Source organism: Podarcis filfolensis, assembly GCF_964270895.1.
Source record: "Podarcis filfolensis genome assembly, chromosome: 7".
Taxonomy (NCBI): Eukaryota; Metazoa; Chordata; class Lepidosauria; order Squamata; family Lacertidae; genus Podarcis; species Podarcis filfolensis.
Window position 1 is genome coordinate 62,172,667 of NC_139603.1, and position 20,367 is coordinate 62,193,033.

Genomic DNA, 20,367 nt, shown 5'->3' on the forward strand with positions numbered 1-20,367 from the left:
GGGACTTCTATTAAGACCAGGTTTCCTGTCAGTTGTAAAATTTATGGATATTGACTGAGCCCTGAAAGGTCCAGGAGGACAGCCGGCAGAAAGAACTTATTAAGGTAATGAGAAACACCTGAATTAGACCTACCGTAACCAAACAGCAGGAATTGATAAATCGAAGCGAATCCATTTGTATACTCCATTTGTATCTGAATATCATTGGCAAAGGGGACTTGACCTTTGACCTGGCAATGCCCCCTTGCCCCCCTTGATTGCAGCACACTGTGTGACTTACAAGATGGAACAGAGCGACTGATCAGGCACACAGTTGGTCTTTGTTACATCACCCCTCTGGGTTTGATTCCTCCTAATAGCATCTGCCAAGTTCCATAAGCATCAAATTTTTACTGAGCTAAAAATTGCACTTTCCTGCTCTGCATAGTTTGGTGCATTTTGTTTATCCCCCCCCCCCCCTCAGATCTGATTTATTCATCTGCAGAAGCTTAAACCTGTTCTATGAATAAAGGAATAAACACTTTGCTTTGGAGACAAATCTCCAAAGTTTTGTAAGCAGTTATTGAAATAAATGAGTTTGCCATGCTGGCAGGATACTCTGTGAAATATGACCCAACAGCCTGGCCCTAAAACACAGTTGCTTGGAAGAACATCCCATTGATTTGCAGTTGATCTGCCTGAGGTCCCAATAGACTGAGCCACCATTATTTATTCTGATGCTTAAGAGGAACCTAGGAGCCACACTGTTAGGTATCCTTCAGAAATATACCGTATTTTTCCCTTTATAACACGCAGATTTTTTCTCCTAAAAAGGAAGGGGAAATGTCTGTGCGTGTTATTGAGCGAATGTGTGGTCCCTGGAGCCAAATGGCAAAAAAAATCAGGCAAAAATCAAATCGCGCGTCTCGGAGAAGGGAAACCTGAAAAGAGGAAGTGGCTGCTTTCCTGCATTCTGCCTCAGGGTCTTACTGCCCACCCTCCTCTGTTTCCTTGCTGTGTTTGCTCAAACGGAACAAAGAGCAGGGAAAGCCCCTCCCCTCCAGGCAAGCAGAGGGGAAAGCAGAGTGTCGTCTCTGTGCTCCGGTGCTGCTGAAAACATGCAGGAGGGAGAGAGAGAGAGAGAGAGAGAGAGAGAGAGAGAGAGAGAGCTGGCTGGCTTGGGTGGGTAGGTGAGGGAAAACTTTTGCCTTCCTTTCCTCCCTCCCGTTATACCCCTCTCCTGCATTCTTAGCCAGCTGCTTCTCTGCACACCCCTCTCGTGCTCCTTGTCCATTCTGTATTTTTCCTTCCTTCCCCACTTAAAATGTGGTTAAAAAGCATGGATCCACATGGATCCTCAGGATCTTTGCATTGGGTCACCCCAAATTCACCATCAGATCACATAGCATGTCCATGGCTACAGCCTGCCCCCCCCCCCAAATCACGCACCCACTGTTGCCTGGGGCTGCAATGGTGCAAAAACGTGGTTACAAAACATGGATCCTCAGGATCTTTGCATTGGGTCACCCCAAATTCACCATCAGAGCACATAGCATGTCCATGGCTACAGCCTGCCCCCCCCCAAAATCACACACCCACTGTTGCCTGGGGCTGCAATGGTGCAAAAACGTGGTTACAAAGCATGGATCCACAGGGATTCTCAGGATTTTTGCATTGGGTCACCCCAAATTCACCATCAGATCACATGTCTGTGGCCACAGCATGAAGCACAAAAATGATACATCCACTGTTTCATTCAGAATGTTTTTTCCCTTGTTTTCCTCCTCTAAAAACGATGTGCGTGTTATGGTCAGGTGCGTGTTATCGAGCGAAAAATACGGTAATACTCATTCAGAGAAGTTTACAACTGTGGATGTATAATTGTTTGCAATTAGGAAAATCCTACCTGTCTGAAGTGATTTGTATGTTTTCTTCCTGTGTATTTTATGTTCAGGCTGCAAAAGACAATTCAGAGCAGGGTGCTTCCCAAAGGGGGCCTTATATCACAAACATTCAGGAAGGTATTTTTTCCCTGTATTTTCGCTCCCACACATTCCTCCTCTTTCAGTCAGGAATATGTTCAGTCAAGCTCTGCTCACTGATGTGGACAGCAAGCAGCAGAATAGCAATGAATATCTTGGTAGCGAATTTTGTCCCTCCCCACATCAACCCCTTCCTTGATCTCCACTATTTTTTTCTGTTCTGGACATGCTCACAGGTATTTCTGTACCTGTTTCTGTGTGCACCTTAGAAAAGAAATCCCATGGAGTGTGCAAGAGCAAAAGTGATCAACCTCATAATGGACAAAATGAAGGCTTGCATTGTATTTTGTGGGGGCAATATCCATTTTCATCTGGTAAATGTTTTGTATGTTGGTGCAGGAGAAGATAGGTAGAAAAGAAGAATTCCTGGATGCCAAGATTCAAGTTTAGGCAAGAACTCTTTGGTGAGAGAACCCCAGCAAAGATTTAACATCACAAAATATGCCACAATGTAAAGCATGGAAATATAGACTGTTAGAACTTTAAAATATGCCCTTCTAAGTTCCTTTCAAAGTTCCCTTCTACTCCCAGCGTAGGAAAATGAACTTACATGTTTGGTAAAATGGCTTACTTGCAAACTTTTCAAAGGTCTGGTTCATACGCTTTTCCATACGTAAGTCAGAAAAACTGCAGAGACAGTGAAACTTGACTTACTTACAGAGCGGTAAAGGTAAAGGTAAAGAGACCCCTGACCATTAGGTCCAGTCGTGACCGACTCTGGGGTTGCGGCGCTCATCTTGCTTTATTGGCCGAGGGAGCTGGCGTACAGCTTCCGGGTCATGTGGCCAGCATGACTAAGCCGCTTCTGGAAAAACCAGAGCAGCACACAGAAACGCCGTTTACCTTCCCGCCGGAGTGGTACCTATTTATCTACTTGCAGTTTGACGTGCTTTTGAACTGCTAGCTTGGCAGGAGCAGGGACTGAGCAACGGGAGCTCACCCCGTCACGGGGATTCGAACCGCCAAGCTTCTGATTGGCAAGCCCTAGGCTCAGTGGTTTAGACCACAGCGCCACCCACGTCCCTGGTCTGTACCAAGCCCTAAATGAATCAGCACTAATGCAATGGTGGATATTCACAGGGGAAATTACAAGTATGACCAGATTCCTTACAATCTCATTCAGTGGTTAGACCCCACCCTCAAATTGTGTTTCTCTAAGGAAATGACCTCACACAAACAAAAGCATCGCGCCACAAAAACTGTTAAATTGGTTTCTTAAAATTGCAAAATGGTAAATGTGCTTAATTGGTATTGATTTTCTATGGCTTCAGTAAGACTTTTGAAATACTGTATAGTCACCTTCAATAAATCAGAAAGCAGGGAGCTCAGCACTATCAACATCTTTCCAAGGCTTTTAGTAACTAGAAAACAAAGTATGAAAGTCTTTTGAAATATGCTACTGATCTCTCTCTCTATATGTATGTTATATATCAGGGTGGTTTGTTTTATTATTGCAGCCTGCAGTATTGAAGTCATGGCACATTTTCCTCATGAGCATTAACTAAAACCACTAAGGCCTTCATTTATTTAATGCAACTGAAAATTTTTCTACTGTATTTCAAGGGGAATTTATTCAACCAATTAATACACCATTTAGGTTTCCTGCAGTTTCTTATAATGCCGCACAATGCAGCAATTCTACATTTTCCCCCTCCAGTTATATCAGCATAAGAGCTAGAGGAGACGGGATGCTTATTTTATTAATTTCATTTGTGAATCGCTTCCCATAAAAGCGATTTAGCAATAAAAGCATATATAAAAACAATTTCAAGTCCAATACAGATACGGAGAAAAACCTTCACTTAAAAGTCCTGTTGGGACAGGAAGGTATTCAACACGCATCCCGAAAACAGTAAACGTGAAGCCTGTAACTGACATATAATGAGAGAGTATTCCATAGGGTAGATGCCACCACAGTAAAAGCCAAAACACCGGCTCCCTCGGCCAGTAAAGCGAGATGAGCGCCGCAACCCCAGAGCCATTCACGACGTAACTGTCAGGGGTCCTTTACCTTTTTATAGACCATGGGTAGGCAAACTAAGGCCCGGAGGCCAGATCCGGCCCAATCGCCTTCTAAATCCGGCCCACAGATGGTCCAGGAATTAGTGTGTTTTTACATGAGTAGAATGTGTCCTTTTATTTAAAATGCATCTCTGGGTTATTTGTGGGGCATAGGAATTCATTCATTCCACCCTAAAAAAAATATAGTCTGGCCCCCACAAGGTCTGAGGGACAGTGGACCCGCCCCCTGCTCAAGAAGTTTGCTGACCCCTGGTATAGACAGTGGTTGCCACATCCATTCTAAATTTAGCAAGTAGAACCAAGTGTTATGATACTTACTTTACAGGGCTGTTGTGAGAATTACAACTTGGTAATTCAGCTGAAATGCTTTGAACATGCAAAAACACTACAAAACATTGGGGTTTTAAAAAAAATTCTACTCCAACCACAACTACATTTATTTACTGCTTTCCACAAGATGTCTCAAAGCCACTTAGAAGCCCATGAAATACAAAACAACTTGATAATCAATTAAAAACCAAAGACACATAAAAATACAATAAAACTAAGTTCCTGAATATTCTCATCCAACAATCTCTATAAAAAGCACAAATCCTACCCCACACCACTGAACAATAACTGCCACCAAACGGGCCTTAAGTTAAAGCATAGCAGGACCCAGGTTAATGGCTCAAAGCTGGGGGTAAACAAAAATGTTTTAGCCTGGCACCTAAAAGCTGACAATGTTTCCCTGGAGAGAACACCCCACAAGTAGGGAGCCACCAATGAAAAAGGGTGTTCTTGCATTGCCACCTGCCGCAGCTCCCTTCACATGCAGAAGCCACTGCTGCTGCTGATCACAGAAATATTACAGTGGGAAGGCCGGGTGGCTGGGAGAAGGGGAGACAGCCCGTCAGCAATGTGCAAAGCTGGTATCTGCTTCAAACTGACAAAACTGTTGTCCTCTTCTGTACAGTGGTACCTCGGGTCACAGACGCTTCAGGTTACAGACGCTTCAGGTTACAGACTCCACTGACCCAGAAATAGTACCTCAGGTTAAGAACTTTGCTTCAGGATGAGAACAAGAAATCACACGGTGGCAGTGGGAGGCCCCATTAGCTAAAGTGGTACCTCAGGTTAAGAACAGTTTCAGGTTAAGAACGGACCTCCAGAACGAATTAAGTTCTTAACCCGAGCTACCGCTGGACAGGAAATCCTGTACACATCTGCATAGATGTACACAAAACCCTGGACAGGATTTTGGTTAAATGCAAAGTGGCCTCAGTACAGTGGTACCTCAGGTTAAGTACTTAATTCATTCCGGAGGTCCGTACTTAACCTGAAACTGTTCTTAACCTGAAGCACCACTTTAGTTAATGGGGCCTCCTGCTGCCGCCACACCGCCGGAGCACGATTTCTGTTCTCATCCTGAAGCAAAGTTCTTAACCTGAAGCACTATTTCTGGGTTAGCGGAGTCTGTAACCTGAAGCGTATGTAAACCGAGGTACCACTGTACTCTGAAAATTGGGTCTTCAAATGGGATCACTCTCCTTACCGTCTGTGAACACAGGAAGCTGGCTTTATCATTGTCCTATCTTGCTTGTGTTTGCTGCACTGATTAGGATGGGCTTTATTGGGCTTTCGCACAGGAGTCTCTTACAGCCCTACCTGGAGATGCCGTGGATCGAACCTGCATTCAAAGCTGATGCTCTGCCATGGAGCTACAGCCCTGTGCCCATTAATCAAGTGCACATAGAAAGCCTTGCTTGGAGTGTGTAACACAGTGGTGGCATTTTCCCTGAAATCACGCGAAAAGGAGGAAAGGAAGAAAATCAATTATTGTAAGAATTCAGAAGCATTTTAAAGCTCTTGTATTCTGGAAAACACCATGGAGTGAATTTATTGGTCACTTCCCAACATTCCATGGACCAAAGACTTTGGAATCTATGCTCATGCCAGGAGCACATTTTTGAAAGTGCTGCATACCAAAAAGAAAGTCATCATCATTTCCAGAATTTCTTCCATTATGCCTTTTGAAATCCTGCACTCGCAGACCACAGAATACTGGAACAGGCAGCCTGATCCTCTGCACATTGATTTGCAAGCAAGTCCGCCTGAGTTCAGTGGCACAACAGCTCACCATCCAATGTGCCTAGCACTGCAGCCCCACAACTTTGCTGACTGCTGAGTGCAACTTCCTTAATGCAATCATTGCTCACTAAAGTGTTTTCTTCTAAAGTCCCAAAGTCCAATTCCTTGATTTAGAGCAGTCCATATATCTAAATATGTAACATTTAGCAGCACTGATACCAAAGTACAGCTTAAGGGGATGAAAACCAACAAAAATAAGGCAATATTCTTCTTACTTTGTTGTAGAATCTATGATTAGAAAATCTTTTGCCCGACTGTGATGCGGAGAATTTCTAGAACTCAGGGGAAAGGGCAAATAAGGCACATGGGCAGTTCTAACTGATGAGAATACGTGAAGCTGCCCATATACCAAGTGAGAGCTTTGATCTAGCTCAGTATTATTCTCACTGACTTGTTTTCTGACGCCATCAGGAGATCTCACCTGAATTCATAACTTTTGGGCCATGTCTCGCCTCGCCTCTTTGCAGTATTGATAGTCCCAAGGTGACATATATCTTATTCAGAGAAGGGCCAAGCAAGGTCATAAATAAGTAATATCAAATGATACATCTCAGGCCAGAGAGACACACTTGTAACGCAACTCGTCATCAACAGAACCAGCAACAAGCAGCAGGGCAGCAATTTAGTGAAATGAAAAATGGGAGACTGGAAGCAAGCATAAAGCAAAATCAATTGTCAGTGTTGCAGGAACACAAAAACGTTCCCAAACACGTCAGCTGAGAAGTCTCATTCTTCTTAAGCGTAGTAGATTAATTAACCAGACCTGAGAGAAAAGTAAGGCAGCAATGCCAAGAAAAGATGTTCCCAAAGATATAATAAGACAGGCTGGGATTTAATATAAAAAAGCCCTTTCTCTTTACCTGACATGGGCGTGTGAAACAATTATGAAGATTTGCTAATTGCAGCATCACACTTCACCTGTGGAGTTCTGAAAGAAAAAGAAAGTGCAAAACCAGGAAAGAGGACCACAGGTCTTCAGTGGGACACACCTGCACACACAAGCAAGATTGCCAGTGGAACGGCAACTCTCCATGGAAAGGGATGGGGGAAATGTAGTCTGAGGACTGTTCTATTTCATAAATAGGAACCTTAAGGCCTACACCAGGGGCGCTATCCCAATGTTGTTAGACTACAACTTCCCATAATCCTTGGCCATTGGCCAATGCTGACTGGGGCTGATTGGAGTTCAGCAGCATCTTTCTTTTTTTATTTATTCAAACAGTTTATATGCCACTTAGCTACAATAGTCTCTAAGCAGTTTACAAAGGTACAATAAAGAAAACAGTCAAAACTTTTAACAAAATCAAGCATCAATTAAAATATCTGCTGGAATAAAAAACTATTCAGTAGGTGTCAGAAGTTCGGGAGGGGAGGGGGCCTGTCTGACTTAAACGGGGAGTTCCTTAAAATAGGGTCCACAACACTACATGCACAGCTTCTGGCGAATTTTGTGGCCATCCCTGTTTTACTTGTATGCTGGCTATCCTGCCCCAGACACCTCAGAACCAGGTTATCTGATTAGCAGGTTAATTTATTAACAGACCACCTTTTCTCATCTAAGTCCTCCAGGTCGCTGCAATCTACTGGTGATGCAGTAAATGACTTTGTAAATAATAAATGCTCTAGAGAGATTACAGCTTCCCATCTCAGATGCATTTTTTATCTATTTAATTATTCGTCCCCCTTAAAAAAAATAATTCTGCCTTTCAGAATAAAATCTCAGAAAGCTGCTATTTTTATGTATTGTGGCGATCGATTGTATTATTTTTTTATTCTACAATACCTAGTACAACATCCACTTTTTGGGGAGGGGGGAATGACAATAATTGCAATAGGTCAGATATAATATTCAGGAAGGAAAGTCTGTAAAGCTTTTCTCACTCAGAAATGTCCCCTGCTCCAATAAACAAAAACTACTGAAGTACATTGAGCCATTGTTTTAATAACTTGTGGAGGAATAGCCATGTTAATCTGTTATAGCAAGAAAAGCCAATAGATTTAATGTGGCCTAAGCTATCATGATCTAGATCATACACCTGATTAAGTAGGCTCTAACGCCAAGGCTGCAAATTCAATCCCCATAAGGGACAGCTGCATATTCCTGAATTTCAGGGCGTTGGACTAGATGATCCTCAGGGTCCCTTCTAACTCTATGTTTCTATGATACAGTCCAAGGAAGTTTATGTCACAATAAAGCTATGCATCATAAGAGCCTTCATCATTTAGCAAATACAAGTAGAGTGGGTCTTCTGCCATCTTGTGGCAGAAGGGTTACATGTGTTCAATAGATGCTCATCTATTTCAACTGGAGCCATTACTTAGTAAGTTCAGAGTGCAAGGGTTTGTTTTTTTAGTGGTACAAGCAGCTGTGGTACATGATTCCAAAGCTGACCCCGGGATCCTTTGCAGTGAAATAAACCATTGGTCTTTCACTGGTGGGTCAGGACTCCCTATTGGGCTGTGGCCTTGTCTAAGGCAGGTTGAAGCAAGCCACACTGCCACCATACAACATATATTGTAGAAAATGAAGAAATGAGTCCACAATTGCACAAAGGGGTTAAAGGTGGGTCCCAGGTCTTAAGAAGTTGAAGACTGTTATAATATAGGATGATGGAGCACAGCTCACAATCCAACAGTTGCCCAATTTGCACAGTTCCTCACACAGTCCAAGAGCTGCTCAGACTGGTTTACTCTGGGACTTTGGAGGGAGTCCTGGCCTCCATCATTTGCAATGTGTACTGCTACATCAAGTGACTGCTTACATACAATTAGAAGTGCCCAGATTTTTATTTTATTTTTTACAAAAAGCTTTCTGGCAAAATGGTAGCATACATATTATTACTTTTTAAAAAACCCACTCAAGTATCCATGTTTTCTTTCATCAAAGCCTGTCTATCCTCCCTTTTCCATAGAAATGTACTGACTTTTTTTTGCATATTAGCTATTTCCCAAATCCTTAAAAACCAATTATGTTTTCTAGGCATTTATGACTTTGGCTATGTACATTTCTGATGCTATGATAACAATAAACACTGTACAAATCCCAGTTCAGCCACTTAAATTTGTTCTCTATTATAATCCTCAATGTGACTCCTGGGGTTTAAGTCTCATGGAACTCAGTGGATTTACGTTTGAGTAAACCTGTTTCGGAATGGACACAAGCCTCAATAACACTACCATTAGGGCTAAAAGAAACCTGATAAGTAGGTAGGTTTGCCCTGAAGAACACCACCGTCCATACTAGTCCACAAAAGTTTATATATGGATAAAATTGTTTTATTTTATTTATTAATTTTGTATCCCACCCGTCATTCGGAGATCTCAAGCATGGGGTTGGCCACTGCGAGAGCAAGATGCGGGACTAGATGGGCCAGTACGTTTTTATTTTCTTAACTTCACAGGTGAGAAACTCTGCAGTGTATGGTCTTCGCTCACCTGCTGACTCCAGGTGAGAGAACTCCAAGAAGTAAGGATCACGGCGTGCAAACCAGGCATAAAAACTCCTGATCCAGCAGGATTTTCCCTATGTCATGATGCTCCCTTGACCCCGCTCTTTAAAGTTATTCTCAAAGAACCGAAATGCCAATTCTGGGCTATCCCGGCGCAACAAAGAGCGAAGTTCAACAGAATTCCCACGGAATGGCACAAACTATAAAGCCCAGAGCTGCTTGACTACATTTCCCGGCAGCCCGCGCGCGCGAGGACGAGCCCTCGTGCTGAACGCGGCGAGAGGGTTTCTGGCAACTGTAGTCCTTCCGGTCGCTCAGAGGGCAAGGCGCTCGCTTTTACCGATCCTACCGAAGGGACGGAGGAAAATGTCGTTCGTGCTGCCGAAAAGGGCGGGGGTGACGCTCAAGCAGGTGAAGAGCGTCTTGGTCGCCTTCTGCCCCTTCGAGTCCAACGTGGAGAGCACCAGGTGAGGAGAGGCCAGGGGGTTGGGATCCACTGGATCCGAAACAGGACTCCCCCCACCCCCGGACCCATTCATCCCAGGGGACTGATGGACAAGCCATGCACACAACCTGCACGAAATACACGTGGCATCGTAGGCACGTTTTGCCCATTCTGATTGTAGAATCTGGCTCCCGATGCTGGGCTGAGGTTCCTTAGTACTGGGGGTGCAAAGTACTTTTGTATATCTTTATGGGCTGAGAATGGGCCCTAGCTTGATTTTTTAAATAAACTATTAGCAGGACTCATTTATTTCTGACCGTTTTGCTGCTTTGCCTTTGCCCTGCTGCATGGCAGGCAGTAATTCAGCTGGTGTGGGATAGGGCCTTTTCTAGTAAGCAATGCAGGGAGGAGAGAAAGAGAACTGTTCTGTTGAATTTCTACCCGAGATCATGCATAGCGTATACAAAAAACAAACAAAACAAAACCCAGCCATGGCACTCCTAAATTATTTTTAGGCCTAACGTAAGTATGATGTTGGGCATAGAAGGTAAACTTTTGTACCCTGTGCTACTCACACCTTGTTTAAGCTGCTGCTTCTGCAGTGTAGGCATGCTAGCATCCCACTCCTCCACTCCATGCCCCAGGCCAGGCTCTTAATGCCTGGTATGTTAACTCTGAACATGCATTTTTAACAAGGTGCGTGCTTGATATGCTATACATGTTTCCTTACATGGCTTGCATCCTGATTAAGTCATGTCTAGTACTAATAATCACACTCTGCCTTAATCAAAAATGACTGAGTTAGATATTTGCCTCCTTCACCCTGAGCTCTTTCAAGAAGGAGGGCAAGATATAAATTCAATGAATTTATATCCTGAATTTATTTAAATTCAATAAATAAAATGTAACTAATTCTACACCGGAGTGCTTTGAGCAATTGGTATGGCAAGCTACTGTTTTTGTAACTTGTAAGATTGTATTGTCTGTCTTATGTTTCAGAGCTTTGCTGTATGTATATTTTGGATTTTGGCAGCTGATATTATTACATTGTTCCATTCTTATTCTTCCTATGCAGTGTCTTGTGGATTGTTGAGATAAAATCTTTAGACTAAAAAAAATGTTCATTGTATTTTATACTTCTAACTGCTATGTTGTTGATAAAATATGCTCTGATCTATATTTCTGAACCTTTTCAGAAATTTCCTACAGTGTCTGTATACAAAGAAAGCCTTTTTATCCAACAGCAACTGTGAGGTGAAAACAGATGTAAAACACGATGGGTCTGAACCAATAATTGACGTCGTATTTGGTAAGGAAGCATTCCTGTTTTGTAAACCAAAGCCGAGGTGGTCAGCTGGTAGCCTTTGGGCCAGATGAACCCCCTCTAAATAATTTACTGCTCCCTGGAAGCCTCCCTATTCAAAAGCTGTCAAGCTGTAAAAAGTTTCCACTATTAATGTGGCGTCTCCTTTTCGGATTTTGCATATACAAGCAGGTCCCCCTTTACAAACCCAATGCCTTCCCTGGAAATCGTTCGTCAGGCAAGTGTTTGCATAACCGAGTCCACGGTTTCTATTGTTTCCCATGGAAACTTGTCTAATGCAGGATTTGTCTGCTCCCTTTCCCCGCACTCGCCATAATTTCTTCCTGAAATGGCTGTAGCCAATCAGCAAAAGAGAGGCAAAGGAAAAAAATGGATTTGCCCAATCTCTCTCACTGTCTGATTTGTCAGATTTTTCCTGCACTATGACTTGTCCGCTCTCACTCCCCTGCCCAAAAGTGGTTACAGCTGACCAAGCAGGGAAAAAACCAAGGAAGTCGGATGTTCAGATAAGTGAATCTGCGGAGCGTTTAGCAAGGTTTTGGCATAATTCTGCAAACATTATTATGGAACTGACCACTCTCAGTTCCTAAAACTACAGAGGCTAGCCATCCCTGTCCTACAGAAGTTGGGGATCTTCTGTGGCTTTCAAATTCAGAAAAATGGGTCCAAACTTATTTTACTTGTGGGATCTTAATGGAGGAAGAGCTCAACATTTTACCCAGTGTTTTGGACCATTTATGCCTCTTGCCTCAAATGCCTTTACTTGAAAACCTCTTTATTTTATTTTAACCATCTCTGTTGCTATTCTAGGAAGTACCTCTGTTGTGTAAATACATTGGCTTGGTGATCAGAGTATTACTTTCTTTCCCTTGGTTTCTGCAAATTCCCACCTCACTCCTTAAGCAGTGCTAGATGGCAAGAACTCAGTTCTGCAGGTTGCTTCTGGCAGCAAGGTTGTAACAAAGTTTGGAACTACTATCTGCCGTATCTCTGCATTGTCAGTTAAGCCAGGAAGATAAAAAGAACTGAGAAAAGTATACTTCCAATGGCAGTGTGCTTTGACTCCACTAGATGGCTCATGGTAGCTTTTGAAAAAAACCAGTAGCCTCACTGGAAGCTGCTCATTCATGATGAACCACAGTAAGCTAGCACATCCACACCATACAGTTAAAGCACATGGCTTCCTTTCAATAATCATGGGAACTGTAGCTTACTCCTCTCATAGATCAATTCTCAGCACCCTTAACAACCTGCAGTTCTCAGGCATCTTTGGGGGAAGCCATAGGCGCCAAATGTATGGTGATGATGTGATCAAAGCCTGGTTTGCCATCGCATTCAAACCTGACCAGAGTTCTATTACAAATTAAGCTGCTCTAATGGGAAGGTTAGTGTGCAACTGCACACCATAAAAAACCACGTCACTGACAGATAGGCATGCAAGGTTAGTGAGGGAGAAGGAGCATTTGACACAGGGTTGTAGTTTGCACAATATTATTCTTTGAAATGTGCAGTTCTGCCCTTACATACAATATGTGTCTATTCGAAAGTCCGTTGAGTTCAGTGGGGCTTACTCTTAGAAAATTATATATGCTCTTCAACTCTTTCCAAGACCCTTACTTCATGAGCTGTGTGGTCACTGTAGCTGGCCATCTGTAACTTCCATTATCTCAGAGACTTCCATTATCATAAACAGTGAGAATAGCTTTCAGATAATGGAATATTGGGGCAGCCGATTTCTGTCATTAACTCACGTTATATTTTCAATAACTATATTTTATTGTTCCAGCCAAAGGCCATGACAAGTACATACTGCAACAAATCAATAAAATAATACTAAGATATACAGTGTGAAAGGAGGCACCTAAAATATGGGGGCCGGGGGGCGGGAACATAATTAATTAATAAGCTCTACCTCCCCCCGCTTTAGTTCTATCCCTGTTCTCTTTTCGCAAAATTAGTAGCCCTTAAAACCTGCACACCAGTTTTTCATATGTCCACAATCTTACTTGCAAATTTAGACTATTTTCATCTCAAACACTTGATGCAGACCTAGGGAAGATCCAGAGAACTGCAAGGTGATTTCCATATAGACCCTATAGAAGAGATCAAATGTCAAAAAGCAGGAGAGCGCCAATGTTTGCTGCTTTGAGTCCTGTCAAGGTTCTTTAGGTGTAGACTTGGGAGTTCTGTGGCGCCAGCCAAGTTCTCTCACTACTCCGTTTTGAAGGACATGGTACAAAGAATGATCTGCAGCCATATAGATGTACACACACAGTATACTTTTGCAGTACTTGCAGCATTTCAATACACCTGTAATGTTGCTTTCTAAAAATCTGGAACATTTAACCAAAAATATTCATCTGATGTTGTCATGTAGAACTTGGGCAATTGCGTTTTGTTTTCCTTCTGTTCTAAACTATGTTAATTCTTTTGCAGCCGACGGTGACAGACTGATCATGAAAGGAGCCAACTTAACCATTAGAGAAATGCTAAATGCCTTCAACTCTAGGTGTGAAGCCAAAGAGAATATGGCACAAGAGAAGGCTCAGAAAAAGAGTGCCTGAAAGTCAACCAAGGAACAGTTAAGATGTTTCATATGAACTCGTGAAAACTGTGGTGCAACTTCTTCCCTTGGAATGACAGCCAGGACTTTACCAAGGTGGATGCAGTCAGAATGCAGATTGGTCCTGACAAATTGCTGAATGATGTCTTTGACCTTTTCTTTAAAGATAAAACTCCATGCAAAAGAATTGATTATGCAGTAGTCTCATGTGTTATTCGTGTTATTCAGACTTCTTGGAGCAAGGGGTTTAAGAATGATAACATTAGCTATGAGACAGTAGACATTTGCTGTGGCACATAGGAATTGTAGTAGCCTTTTCCTGACATTTTGTTGTCGCTAAGAAAATTAGTTTCCTTCAAGACTCCTACAGCTATAGCAGAGAATGTATGTTGTTTCCATTGAGCAAAATCTGTTTCAAGACCAAAAGAGAGTAACTGCATAATTTGCAGAGTGATTAATTTTAGGTAAAGCAATAAAGGTATGCAGAGCAATAAAGAGCCAGGCTGGGCAGCAGTATGACCTGACAGGGTAGCGGAGCTACCAACACACACACACACACACACACACCCAGCCCAATTGTTCATGCCAACCAGGGCAGAAGGCAGGGAAACAGGAAGAAACCTGAACCTGGCGAAGCAATCAGACTCAGATTGGGCCCAATTCTGTCAAGGGGCAGCAACGGAGCTGGATCAGGACTTTCTGCAGGCTGCTGACAGCGTTACCTCCACCTACCTGAACCTGCAGAGCTGCTGTGGGCTGGAAAGAGGTAGATTTACCCCATTCTCCCCACCCACCCAGTGTGACAGTTTTGGGGCCTGGATTGTGCCCTGATTATTCTTTCTGCATACATCACAACCAATTTTGCTAGAGCGACTGTCCACAAAGCCAAGAGCCACTGCTTATTTGGGGACTATAGAGATGAGGTGGAGCGGCTGACAGAGTGGTGCAGAGCTAACAACTTGCTCATAAATACAAGGAAGACAAAGGAGCTTGTGGTGGACTTCAGGAGACAGAAGAGCAATATCCAGCCACTTTTGATTGATGGGGTCTGTGTGGAGAGGGTAACAACGTTCAGATTTTTGGGCATTGAATTACAAGAGGATCTGTCCTGGAGTGTCAACACAAGGGGGCTTGTGAAGAAGGCGCAGCAGAGACTGTACTTTTTGAGAATTCTAAGGAAAAACCATCTTCCGCAGAAACTGCTGCTTGCCTTCTATCACTGTGCCATTGAGAGCGTGCTCACTTATGGCTTATGTGTGTGGTACGGAAGCTGTACTACCCAGGACAGGATGGGGTTGTGCAGAGTTGTTAAGGCAGCAGAGAGCATTGTTGGCTGCCCACTTTCCACCTTAGAGCAGATTTATGCCACAAGGTGCCATAGGAAGGCACTGGACATAGTAAAAGATCCATCGCATCCTGGTCACTGTCTCTTCAAGCTCCTGCCATCGGGACGGAGATACAGGACGATGAAGACAAGAACGAGCCGTCTTAAGAACAGCTTCTTCTCCAGAGCGATCTCAGCCCTGAATGGGAAGCCTGGACTTTGAAAGTCATCTAATCTTCCTTGCTGTACTATACTGTATTGTTTTAATTAGTGTTTTTATGGAGCAGTCAAGTAATTTCGTTGTCCCTGAGAGGGGGCAATGACAATAAAGATATTATTATTATTATTATTATTATTATTATTATTATTATTATTATTATTATTTTGAAAATACTGTATAGGCACAATTCTGCAGCTTCAGAAAATTCGGTCACATGGAAGTGTTTGGTGTTTGACCGTACCAAAAAATAATAATAATGGTGTGTTCTTTGGTTGCTTTTTTTCTTTTAAGGATCACAGTATAAAGCTAAATTGATTCATACAGTTTTCACAGCATTATACAGCTCAGTGGAAAAATATTTAGAGGAAGAAAATTGCATGGAATTGGAGGACTGCCAAACTCAGGTTCAAAATACTACCTGGCCTGGTAATCTCTGCCCCACAGTGTGTGCATGCATGAGAATGTTTTGGCTTCTGCCAAGAGCAGGAGCGGGGAGCTGTTTTCTGTCAGAGGGTTGTAGTTTCCCTCTGGACAGTTCCCCTTCTGGGGGGTGCCATGGGCCAGTGGTGGGTGGGGCCAGAAGCAAAGTGGGGGGAGCAACAAATGTAAACACTGCTTTTCGTTCTGTCAGCTAACTTCTACACAGACACCTCTCTCTCTTCTCCATCCAGGCAAGCAAAAGGCATTATTGGTATTCAAGGACACATTCCAGCTAAGGAGAAACACTCAAGGAGGGTGTGAAGCAAAGCTGGTGAAGACGGTTGCCTTTGCAGAGTGTAATTTGTGGAGAGAATGTAGAGGGTCAGAGAGAGGGAGAGAGAAGTTTAGAGGGTCACATTTGACCCCTGGACCTCCTGATTTCCTCTGATAGCCTACAGGTAAAATACAGGAAATGGTTGGTACCTGAGATTTGAGCCTGTGTATATGCCCCTTGAAAAATTGCAAGCATACGGGGTTCAAGTGCTTCCCACTCTCTTCCCCCAATTCTGTTATAGCAGGGCAAATATCTTACCTGCACCTCTCTTTTTTAGGCTTCTTGTTCCCCCTCTGATCACTTGTGCTCACCTGGCCTTAGTATCCTCCTCTTTCTGTTAATTTGCTTTCCCTACACTAGTAAATTAGGACAAAGAAATGACGTTGTGTTTCTGAAAGACGAGGTTTGCTCAACTTCCTTAAAGTTCTTTATAAAGCTTGACAGTTGACTTTTATACATCAGCTTTAAACGACTGCAAAGTGTTGCAGCAAACTCATTGTGCAATACGTAACTAAGTAGGGCAAGAATTTTTGGGATTTGGCAAGCACACACTGACAAACCCCAGTGACTGGGTTTGGGGGCAAGAAAAAAAATGATAAACAACAAAGCAGAGAAATTAGACTAGGTATTATAGCCATGAGGTCTGCTTTACAGAGAGCTGGGAGGGATCTTGCCATACAAAATGCTTTCATAAGATTTTCATTGACCTGTTATACATAATTATAACGGGTTATGGTGGATTCCAAACCTACCCCTATCCAAACAAACTACCTGCCAGTTGACAATACCCCTTTTGGGGGAAGTTGAGAGGGTAGTGGCAGCACAACTGCCGGCACTCTTGAATAACACCAATGTTCCTGACCCTTTTCAATCTGGGTTGAGGCCTGGTTTGGAGACCAAATCGGCTCTGGACTGATAACTTTCATTGGGAGGGAGATGGAAGGGGGAGTTGTTTTTTTTTTTTTTTTATTAAATATTTATTGGTATTTTCAAAAAACACACAACAAACAAAAACAAAAAAATAAACAAAATAAAAACAACACAAAAAAGCATATTCGACACTAAACAGAAAAATAGAAAAAACACATACAGTTTCTGATACTTATTTTCCTCAACCTTGTTTCTCAGACCTCCTCACACCTCCCCTTCTTGTATTCCAATTTAAATTGTCAATTCAGCAAGTCCTTAACTTATTTCTTCACCTTAACTTAAACATTTATTCTAACATACTGTTATTTTACTTTATTTCTTTTTTCCATTTCCTCCATTTATTTTTAACAGCCTTATTTTCACTTAATTTAAAAAAAAGAAAAAAGAAAAAAAAACCAGTTTCACCTTATTGAAATTACTCATCAATACTTATACCTCATTAATTTATTCTTAAACCTTTTTCCTAAGGTCGACCAAAATTTCCCTTCCACGGTTTACCCAATTTCCTTACCACTAACAAAATATAAAACAAATAAAGCAATGCAAATTATCCTTATGTACCCTTTGGATTCCCAACCTCCACCCACCCTTCTCCCGGTTCCAGTCCCCAACCAATATCCATCAGTCTTTATATTATTTATTTAGCCTGGAGATCTCAGGTCCGAGGCCCTTATGTCTCTCTCAGTTCCTTTCTGCCGGTCTCTTTGATAGACCTTGATGTTAAGCCCCAGGTCTCGGAGGGGCTCCGGCCCAACAGAATCGGTGTTACTTCTAGCCAATCCTCCATACTTAAAAGCAAAAGCAAAGCCTATGGGGTATTCCAACTCTTGTTTCAAATTTCTTTCAAATCCAAATGTCCCCACAGCTCCAGCTTCCACCTTCAACAAATTTATAATCCTCAGGTCTTCAGATCTCCTCAAAAGAGGATCTCTCCATTTTCCAAATTCCCAATCAAACCAGGCTTTCCGCATCCAGTTTTTATTGTCCTTTTTTATCATCATGTCAGGCCTCATATTGTAGCTCTCCTTTGACTCCTGCAAACCTCCATCTCCTCCTTCGTTTTCTTCAAAAAGAACATATTGCTCCATCGTGTCTACGCTTTCGGTTTCATTTATTTGTTCAGTTGAATAGGCTTCCTGTTTCAAATCCTTATCAGACTCCAAGCTGTTGTTTACTGTCCAGTGTAATAGCGATACCTCTGTAGACAAAGCATCGTACTCATCTTGTAAGTTTCCCAAGAGAACCAGTGCTCTGTCCAATTCTGCTTGGAATTTAGACACTCCAGCCATTTTTGTAATGTAGTATCCTTGTTACCCCTCTAGGGGGATTTAATTCCTTAATCTTCCTTTCAGCTCAAAAACCAAAAGTCCAGTTATTTTGTATCAACCTTATTTTCAACAAGTTATCCCGAATAAACCAGCAAAAACAGCAGAAACAATGTTCTCTTTTTCCAGCTGACAACTAGCTGACTAGCAGCTCACTTGACAGCTGTCAAAATCTTCCATGCAACAGGCTTTCTCATCGGACGTTCCCGGGTCTAGGGGGGGGTGTAGTTTCAGCTCCCAAAATTCTTTTTATCCTCCAGAATAACTTCTTATAATGTCCAAACCGTGAGGTCAGGATCTTTGTTAAGAAAAGCAAAAAACAGATTCTCTCGACCTTAGCTGCCCAGTCCTTTGCTTTAAGTTGTTTACAAAGAGGGGGGGGTGGACTTCCTTTTTAGCCCCTTCCCGCTCGTTCCAAATCCAAGATAAGAAATTTTTTAAAGTTCCAATCTCCGTATTACTCACGGGTTGATGTTTTAGGATCCAATCACTCTTAGAAGAAGTTGGCGCTCTCTGTCAATGGCTTGCGGCTTCACTCCGTAGGCGAGGGAGTACTCTCAGCACCACGCCTTACCCTGCCTCCGTTCCGAAGCCTTTAAAGAGGCTCCGTCGCGGATTGGGGGGGCGCAAATGGTGCCCGCCGAGTCTCTGTGTTCACAGGCATCCGCGCCTGTGATTTTAAGGGTCCCCGCTTCGCCGCAGCGGCCAGACCCAGACGCTACGGAGCCGATTCCCTCCGGAGCTCGGAGGGAATCCGCCATTAAACAGTGGCACCAACCCGGAAGTCTCGGAAGGGGGAGTTGATTCTCCCACACGGTGTCCTATTGGATGGCTTTGAGAGCTGAGAGTGAACAGGGCAATGTGTTATACCTACATAGAGGAGCAATTGGGTGACTGATTGCCTTTTGACCCTCTGTGAGTTGCACCACTTTGTCCCCAATGCTATCCAATAGCTGTATGAAACTGTTGGGTTCACAGCTTTGGAGCAGAGTGTCATCAGTATGCAGTTTACACAGCTCTATTCTCCGTAGCATCTGAAGCAAAAGGTGATGTGCAGATCCTGCACTAGTGCCTAAACTCAGTAATGAGCTGGATGACAGCCAATAAGCTGAAGCTGAACCCCAGCAAGACAGAGACCTTGTGGGTGAGAGGTTCCCTGTTCCAGAAAATGGGTCAGTTGTCTGTTTTGCATGAGGTTCAGGCCCTCTGAAAAAGCAAGTGTGTAGCTTGGAGGTACAGTGCTTAGAGACTTACGGGTGACCTGCTGCCAGTCAATACTGAAAGAGTGTCATGTGAGTTTGTATAAAGCAGTTTCCAATACTCCTAACCAATGCCAGCTGTTGGGACACCTCCAGTTTTCTGGTAAACAGCATTGTGAAGACAAGGGACTGGTTCTGTTGCTCCACCACACTACTGAATCTGAGCTGAGTTATTATCGCAATAGTATGTTTCTTGGATTAGCAGCCTCTCTGGAGGAATGGCAGAGGTCGAAGATTTCTTGGGAAACTTGTGACATTCATGTCAAACTGGCAAGGAAGATTTGGGAAAACACAGTAAAAGGTTCAAGTGCACAGTAACTATATTTGTAATGACACTGGAGTCTTCAAACTCCAGTCTTTAAATAAATTGAATTTTCAAAAGTACAGAAATATGAATACAACCCACCCCGCCCCCAGAAATGAGAAAGCAAAAGGTAAAGCTACAGAGCAACAAACCGTCTAGGATAAGGAACTACTCTCAACTCCACAAAAAGCAGGAGAAAACATGCTTGCTTCATGTGACAGCCCTTAAGATATCTGAAGATGGTTATCATCTCTCCTCCCAGTCTCCTCCGTTTCCAGACTAAACATACCCAAATCC

The 20,367-nt window shown here is 43.0% G+C and overlaps 1 protein-coding gene and 1 long non-coding RNA gene across 2 annotated transcripts in view; one reads left to right on the forward strand and one right to left on the reverse strand.

The window, feature by feature from the left end:
- LOC310766875 overlaps nt 1-20,367 on the reverse strand; it is a 44,365-nt gene that overhangs the window by 15,063 nt on the left and 8,935 nt on the right. The window lies entirely within an intron of this gene.
- MRPL53 (mitochondrial ribosomal protein L53) lies at nt 9,915-14,141 on the forward strand. The gene is made up of 3 exons (XM_083623492.1): nt 9,915-10,089; nt 11,264-11,376; nt 13,828-14,141. The coding sequence occupies exons 1-3, from the start codon at nt 9,989-9,991 to the stop codon at nt 13,953-13,955; spliced, it is 342 nt and encodes a 113-aa protein (XP_083479618.1). The 5' UTR covers nt 9,915-9,988; the 3' UTR covers nt 13,956-14,141.